The sequence below is a fragment of the Capra hircus genome, chromosome 23, assembly GCF_001704415.2.
Source record: "Capra hircus breed San Clemente chromosome 23, ASM170441v1, whole genome shotgun sequence".
Taxonomy (NCBI): Eukaryota; Metazoa; Chordata; class Mammalia; order Artiodactyla; family Bovidae; genus Capra; species Capra hircus.
In genome coordinates this window covers 777,711-785,911 of record NC_030830.1, presented here as the reverse complement: position 1 = coordinate 785,911, position 8,201 = coordinate 777,711, and the positions used below count along the sequence as shown (strand labels likewise).

The 8,201-nt window shown below is 63.5% G+C and overlaps 1 protein-coding gene across 1 annotated transcript; it reads right to left on the bottom strand.

The window, feature by feature from the left end:
* Positions 1,820-5,328, bottom strand: FOXC1 (forkhead box C1). The gene is made up of 2 exons (XM_013974207.2): positions 3,269-5,328; positions 1,820-3,074 (listed from the first exon to the last, which is right to left on the bottom strand). Exon 1 carries the CDS (start codon positions 5,244-5,246, stop codon positions 3,582-3,584), a length of 1,665 nt encoding a protein of 554 aa, XP_013829661.2. The 5' UTR covers positions 5,247-5,328; the 3' UTR covers positions 1,820-3,074; positions 3,269-3,581.

Sequence of the window (8,201 nt, the reverse complement as noted above, 5' to 3'; positions counted from 1 at the left end):
AACTGCGGGCGCGATGGGTTGTAAGACGTGTGCCTGTTTGCATGCAGTCTGGTGGAAACGGCCTGCCACCTACATCACCCTGAAGAACAGCACCCACCACCTTGTGACTCGCCAAATGCAAGCCTGGATGTGGCATGCAGCAGGCTGAGAACTGCCTGCTCCTATAGAAACTAAGAAGCGCCCACTGCCACACACAGGACAAGAAGACATACTTTCCTCGGGCTTTCTACAGAGACGGACTTCCAAACTAGCCCAGTTCCCCCCGCTGGGTCCTGTCTGATGTCCCAGGCTAATTCCAAACTGCGCTATTTGTTCAAACATGAAGGAGTTTCTCTTAGGATATTTCACAGCAAAATTATCCTTGTTGCTGTAACAGTTCCAATCAAATATGCAAAGCACTAAGGAACAACTCGGGGTCCCTCCAGAATAAAGAGCCCCGACCTCCCAAGGATAAGGTGGCAGGAGTCGGCCTTAAACTGTATCCACGAAGCCAAAGTGTCCTGAGCAGGACACGCCACATAAGGGGATCTAACATCAGCTTCATGACCAGGGCCTGCACCCTTCCGCTCCAACACAGCTTCTGAACAACGCCCTGGGCAACTCCTGTAGAGAAAACTAGTTTCTCTGCCTACAAATAACCCAAGCACCTTCCTCGAGGCATGTCTTAAAAACCTAACTTTCAAATGCTGGGATCGAAAAGGCTAAGAGGCTTCCCTGGGGAGCAAGCAGGCAAGCGCTCCCCTGCTTGGGCCGGGACTGCCCGCCGGCCTCCTCCAGAAGCCGAGCGCCGAGCCAGGCTCCCTCTCCAGCCCAGGGACTCGCGGGGCGAGAAGGACGAGCTGGGTCGGAAGCGCCCCGGAGCCGGCCAGCTCTCTCTCACCCTCGCCGCGGACCGAGCATCGAAGGCGGGTCGAGGCCAGGCCCCGAGGCCGCGGGGACGCCCCATGCCCGAGGAGCGGCTCTAGCTGCCCCGCGGCTTCCGCAAACGGGACGCGCGCGCCGAGAGGGGACACGGCCCAGCGGAGAGGCCGCCCGGGCCCAGCGCCGGCCGACAGGCCAGGCCGAGGCTGTCAGGCCGGCCAGGGCGCGCGGGGCGCCGGCGGCGGGGCCTGCCCGTGGCCCCCGGGCCGCCGCGCGGTGGACGAACGCACGTGCGTCCTCCAGACAAAGCGGCGGGCGCGGCGCGGGACCGGAGCCCCGCGCCAGACGCAGACGGGCGGTGGGCCCGCCCGCCTCGGACCCGGCCAGCGGCGCCTCGGCGCGGCTCTTCTGGCGCCCGACCCAGCCGGGCGGAGAGGAGGGGCCGTGCGCGCTGAGCGCCCGGGACTTGTCTTCCCCCTAATTAGCCGAGGAGCGTCCGGTCCGCGGCCGGGTACGGCCGGGTCCACAGGGCCGCCCACCGCTCAGAGAGTCGGGGCTGCTGAGGCCGGAGGGCTCGGCTCCCGCAGCCCGCCTGGGGGCGGGTGGGGGCGCTCCGCGTCCTGCGGACCGGGCCGCTGGCCACCTGCGGCCGCTTCCCTCGGGGCCGGCCCCGCGCCGCCGCGGCCCCTTTGTCCGCCAGCCCAGCTCCTCTCTCGGCTCCCACGAATGGGCCACGCGGGAGCCAGGCGGTTTGCCCGCGGATCCTTCCCCTTCACTCCCAAACGGGGGCTCCCGGGTGGCGCCAGGCCGCCCGGCCCGGGGCTGCGACGCGGAGGCCGCGCAGCGAGGAGGCCGGTCCCCGCGGCCTGCCCCCGGGGACGCCGCGCCCCGCGCCCTGCGCGCCTGCCGGCTCGACTCTGAGCCAGGGACCCAGCAAATCAGAGGCCGTGTAAAGCAGTTTTTGACTGGAAGTAGAGTGTATTTATTTGCAGCAATCCTTTAACAATGATCAAATTTTGACAACAAGCAACAGCAATTACTGCTAAGTGTTGCCTCTAGATCGGAGCGGCAGATAGCAGGGAACTGTATTATCTCGAGAACAAACGGAAAGACCCTGAAAGTCTGGAATCAAATCGCATCTCCCCAGAGTCTGATTGACAGGGCAGATCACCCTAAGATAATGAATTTATTACATTTCCTGGGTTATTTACAAAAGGAGGGGGCTAGCGGGCTGCCCCATACGTTTAACTGTAAATTAACAAGAAAAATGGGACTGAAAAGAAACCACCTGGATTAAAATACCCTGCTTCCCGCTCCTTCCTTCTTGTTATTGCTTTAAATCTTTTTCCAAAAAATAATTGTTCTACAAACATATCTTCTAAAATAGTTTCCCAAAGATTAAATATCCCTTTCCAACCCGCAGTACATTAAAATAAAAATCAATCCTACATTGGACATGAAGGATTGTAGATGTGGATGAGTTATATACACACATTTAAAAGCTAGGTTTTTTTATCCCCCTCTTAAAAAGGAGTGAAATTAACAGGAAGAAAATTCATCCAGCATTCGGCTCACAGGGATGTCTGATATGTGCGACAGTTTTTTAAGTGATACACAAGCCAAATATTCAAATGTGTATCTGAAGGCACAGCTGCCTCTCCACACACAGGTATCACTGTGGTGAGACTGCTGCTGATTCATGGGCTTGAAATTTCCGAATCCTGTTGTCATTACTGAGAAAATGCATTTGTGCATATGCCAACTCAGATATGTTTAGGAAAATCTCTTTTTACTAGCCACAAAGCAAGCTGACTATACAGTACTTTTGCAAAAGATGCCGCAGGAAAAAATAAATCTAAACAAAAAGAGACTTACACGTGTAATTTGACCAGAAATAGTCAGAGGATGTCTCTACTTTTTTTTTTCAGAGATTTAGGAGAATTGGTAATTTCTAGCGTTTTAATCTCTGAAATCTTTTTCTCTTATAAGAATTAAAGGCTGTATTAAAGTATCCAGACATATAGGTCTCATTCAAACTGAATGGTAATTTATTAATAAACAATGAATATGCTCAACAAAAAGAAAGCAAAGATGATAGAATAAGATTAATACAGTTTCCCTTTTCATAATCAAAAAAGCACAATTTAAAGTTTCAGGCAATTTAACGTCAGGTTTTGGAAACACTTTCTGGCGTTTGGTCCACGGACATCCAACTACAAATCAAAAATAAATTACTATGTTGCAATTTACATTTTAAAACAAGTCCAAGAATAATAAGAAAGCCATCTCCACATATGGGGGACTTCCTCCCTCCTTCCAATAGAGGATAAAAATATCTTACAGGTGAGAGGGCAAGGGACGGGGCAGGAGGAGGAGAGGTGTTCTCTGAAAAGAGGAAGAAACTTACGTGTTATCTGGAGAAACACTGCCCTTTAACAAACCATGACTCTGCTGTCTCTGTACAAAACAGTTTTACGGTTCTGTTTGTTTAGATAAAGCAAAGTGGAGGTGGCTCCGAATCCATCTTCTAAGAGAAGAAAGCCTTTTCTTCGTGCTGGTGACTCGAAAGTGTGGAGGGCTTCTGTTTGCTAGTTTGGTGGACGTTTCACGGACTGGGTTTTTGGTTTCACTTTTGCGCTGAGGGTCCTTTTGGCTGCTCCTGCTCCGGGGTTCGGTTCGGTTCGGTCCGGCTGGGAGGCAGGCGGGGCGGAGGCGGGCGGTCAGAACTTGCTGCAGTCGTAGACGAAGGCCCCGGACGTACGGTACAGGGACTGGCCGGAAGGAAAGGCCATCTGACAGCTGCTGTTCCCGTTTACCGGCGAGTTGTTCAGGCCGATCCGCTGCGACTCAAACATCTCCCGCACCGAGTGGAAGTTCTGCTGCTGGCCCGGGTAGCCCGCGGCCGCCGCCGCCGCGCTGGCCAGGTGGCCCAGGTCCCCGCCCGCCTGGTTCAGGTACCACGAGGCCAGGCGGCCTTGGTGGGCCGCGGGGTGGTGGCCGGCCTCCTGGCCGCCGCCGCCGCCGCCGTGGCCCAGGGACGAGGAGCTGCTGCTGGTGGCCGGGGGCAGGGAGTAGTCGGGCAGAGGGTCGTCCACCGAGGAGCCTCCGGCGCCCGCGGGAGCGCCCTGCACGTGGCCGCCGCGCTCCCCCGCCGCGTACAGGCTCATGGCCTGCAGGTTACAGTGGTAGGTCCCGGGGCCCCCCGCCCCGCCGCCGCCGCCGCCGCCCGCGCCGCCCGCGCCGCCCGCGCCGGGGCTCTGGCTGCAGGGCGAGCCGTACAGCGAGCTCTGGCCTGGCGAGTAGGCGCCGAGCGCCAGCGGAGGCGCGAGGCCCGCGCGCGAGGACGCGGCGGCCGGGGCCAGGAGGCCGGATCCCAGCTCGGCGGCCGCGCCCTGCGGCGACCCCCGCAGCGACGTCATGATGTTGTCCACGCTGAAGCCCTGGCTGTGCGCGGGCGCGGGCGCGGGCGGCGGGCCGGGCTCCGCGCCGTCCAGGCTCAGCGGCCGCGCCGCCGGCAGGCCGCCGGGGGGGCTGCCCCCGCTGGACAGGCTGCTGCTGCTGCTGTCGGGGCTTTCGATTTTGGGCACCGCGGCGGCGCCGCTGCTGCCGCTGCCCAGGGCGGCGGCCGGGGACAGGGGCTGGGGCGGCGAGGGGCACGTACCGTTCTCGGTCTTGATGTCCTGGATGCGCACGGGCGGGGGCTGCGCCCCGGGCGGCGCGCCGTCGGCCTGCTCGGGGGGCGCGGGCGCGGGCTGGCGGCCGGCCGTCGGCGGCGGCGGCGGCGGCGGCGGCGGCGGTGGCGGCGGCTCCTTGAGGTGCAGCCGGTCTTTCTCCTCCTTGTCCTTCACGGCGTCCTTCTTCTTGAAGCGCCGCCGCCGCCGCAGGAAGCTGCCGTTCTCGAACATGTTGTAGGAGTCCGGGTCGAGCGTCCAGTAGCTGCCCTTGCCCGGCTTCTTGTCGTCGCGCGGCACCTTGACGAAGCACTCGTTGAGCGAGAGGTTGTGGCGGATGCTGTTCTGCCAGCCCTGCTTGTTGTCGCGGTAGAAGGGGAAGCGGTCCATGATGAACTGGTAGATGCCGTTCAGGGTGATCTTCTTGTCCGGCGCGTTCTGGATGGCCATGGTGATGAGCGCGATGTAGCTGTAGGGCGGCTTCACCATGTCTTTGGGCTGCGGCTGCGGCGTGTAGGGCCCGTAGGCGCGGGCCATGCCGCCCGGGTACTGCTCAGCGTGCGCCGGGTGCGAGTACACGCTCATGGGGGCCGGCATGGCCGTGTAGCCGCCCCCCGCTGCCGCCGCCGCCGCGCGGTAGTAGCTCTGCTCGCCGCCGAGGTAGGGCACCACTCCCAGGGAGTTGGGGCTGGACACGGAGTAGCGCGCCTGCATGGCCCCGCTCGCCGCCGCCGCCGCCGCCGCCGCCGCCCCCCGCCCTCTCCGGGCCGGCCGCCCAGTCCGAGTCCGGGCCCGCGGGCCGGTGCCGGGCCGCCGCCGCCTCTGCGCGCGCCCGGCTCCGGGGCGCCTCGGGCCGGCAGAGAGGGCCGGACGAGGACGCGGCCGACGGCCTGGATCGCGCGCCGCGGCTTCCCGGCGGGAGCGGGAGCGCGGAGCCCGGGCTGGAAAACAAGCCGAAGCCCGGCCCGCCGCGCCGCCTGCGCCTCGCGGAGGCTGAGCCCCAGCCGCCGGCGGGGCGGCCAGAGGAGCGGGCGGGGGCAGCGCGCCGGCCCCGGCCCGGGCCGCGTCACCTTTCTCAGGCTCTCGCGCGCCGGCCGCTTAAGGAAGCATGGGGAAAACTCCTGAACTTTTGAGCATCCGTCACCCAGGCGAGGACTTTTTTACGCAGTTACATTTTTTCCGGGCCGCGGGGCCCCGCCCCGTCCCGGCGGCGGCGGCCAATGGGAGGCGGGAACGCCTCCGAAGGAGCCCGAGGCCGAGCGGGCCGGCCCGCGCCCCGCCGCGGAGGACCGCGGGCTGACCACACGCGCGCCGGCCCGCCGGCCCCGCGCCCGCGCCCCTGCCCGCGCCCGCGCCGGCGCCCTCGGCCGTGGGCCCCCGCGCCCGCCGCCCGCGCCGGGCGCTTTCCCCGCCCCGGGCCCCGCGCTGGACGCCCATTGTTCCCGCGGCCCGGCCGGGCCCTCCGGTCCCCGCGCAGACCCTTCCTCGTCCGCTGCTCCCGGATGTCCCTGCGCCCTGGGGCCCCGACTGTCCCATTCGCGCACCCTCCCCGCCCCTCCTCGCCCACCCGGCGCCCCGCTCCCCTCCCCTCCCCCTTCCCGCTCCCCTCCCCCTCCCCTGCTTCTTCTCCCCCTTCCCCTCCCCCTCACTTCTTTCCCCTCCGCTACTCCTCCATACTCCCTCAAACCTACTCTCCACCATCTGTCCCCCCTCTGCTATTCTCCCCTGTTCCCCCCACACTCCCCCTCCCCCACCCTCCCCATTCTCCCCTCCCCACCCTCCCCATTCTCCGCTCCCCCACCCTCCCCCATTCTCCCCTCCCTTCCCCTCCCCCTATTCTCCCTTCCTCTCCCCTGCTCTCCCCTCCCCTATTCTCCCCTCCCCTCCCTTATTCTCCCCTCCCCTCCCCTATTCTCCCTTCCCCTCCCCTATTCTCCCCTCCCCTCCCCTCCACTCTCCTCCCCTCTTCTCCACTCCTGGTCACCAGTCTCCCTCCTTCCCAGAAGTCCCCAGTCCCCCCCACCTGGAAGTTCTCCAGTCCAGAGCAGGGTTACAAAAAGGCACAGTTCTGAGTCCGAAAGCAGGGCCAGCGGGAACTGTGCTGCTTCCGCGACCCCTCCCCAGTAGAAACAAGGGAGGGGGACATGGGGCCTTGCCAAGAGCTTGGGGCCGCGTTGGCGATGGGGGTCTGCAGAGCGCTCTCCTGGAGCCTGGGCGTCCCTGGGCTCCTCTAGGGGTTCGCGGACAGGGCCTCCTAAAGGAGGATTCGGGCTGCGAACTCAGTGATGAGAGCGGGTGACGGGTAAAGACGGCCACCTCCCTCCCCGCCCCGCGTGGCTGCCGCTTGCAGAGCCAACGGGTTGATGGGGGGTGGGGGTGGGGGGTGGCGTTCAGAATCGCACCTGCAGGGCCTTCTGAGGGTCCGGCGGACCCTAGACTTGCGGCTTCTGGGGTCTGGGATGGAGGGCAGGAAGGAGCCGGCCTCTGGGCCTGCGGGGCTTTCTGCACTTCGGCCAACACGGAGCGGCCCTCCGGGCCCTCTCCTGAGGAACTGCGCGCCTCGGGGGCTCTGAAGCGCCGCTGGGCGCCCCTCACGCCTCCACCCCGGTTCGGACAGTCTGGAACTGCGAGGACGTGTAGGGAGCCCTTGGGCTTCCCGGCTCCAGTCTGGCTTCCTCCACAGCCCCAGCCACAGCTGCGCTGAGTGTCAGGGCGCCGGCCTGTGCGGTGTTAAACTGTTGGGTTTCCGAGTGGACCCTGACGTGGAGAATCTGCGGTATCTGCTCCTCCCGAGCAGGCGGTACCTCCCGAAGCCCGGCTCCCGGCGCCGCGCGGCCTGCAGAGCGCCTGGGCCGCTCCGGCCTGCTTCCCGGGCACCCACCAGGCCGCGTCTCCGCCGCCGCGAAACCCTGAGTTACGGGCAGAGGCTCGGTGCTCCTGAACACCCGGTGGGGAGGGAGGAGCAGCGAACAGTGCGTTGGTGTCCAGCACCCGCCCGCATCTCCCCGGAATCCGCTGCCTTGACCGAGGCCTTGTAGGCGCCCCGGCTTCGGAGCAGCCTAGAGGCCGAGGAAGTCAGCGGTCGCTCCGAATGCCTCGGCCTCTGGCGACTTCGGCCTTTAAACTGCGTTTCCACGGCTCTCGGCGCGCGGGCATCAACGCGGCCATGGACACTCGCCGGTTTCCCGGCGCGGGGGCTCGCGGCTCGCGCGGGAGACGTGGTGCGCGCTGCCCGGCCCGCGCGGCCTCTCTGCTCCCGGCTCCGAGGCCCGAGAGGTGGAAAGAGCTCCTTACGTAAACTGCAAATCCGACAGCCAGCCTTGCTGGGCCGCTTTGGGGATGAAAGTGGCCGTTGTGAAATGAGTTTCTGGCGCGCGGGGGGAAAAGGAGGGTGCAGTTTACGAAGATCAACTTTCCCCTGGTCGCGCTCTGGATATTCGCCAGGAAAAGATATTTGCGTTTGTGTTTTATAAGCTTCCTCGGAAGCAAACCTCCACTAAACGGCTTGATTGTATTTCAAGTACTTGACTTCTGTTATTATTGTCGGTGGTGGTGGTATGTGGACACGAAGGCGCAGAAATGAAGTCTTCAGGGAATGGGGTGAGGTTTTTAATTTCGGTTAGGGTTTCTGATGCCCCTTGCATATAGTTCAGTCACTGTCCCCACGAC

Bases quoted from the DNA above. Each gene is read 5' to 3' on its own strand.
- FOXC1 (XM_013974207.2), bottom strand. From the start codon at position 5,246: ATGCAGGCGCGCTACTCCGTGTCCAGCCCCAACTCCCTGGGAGTGGTG.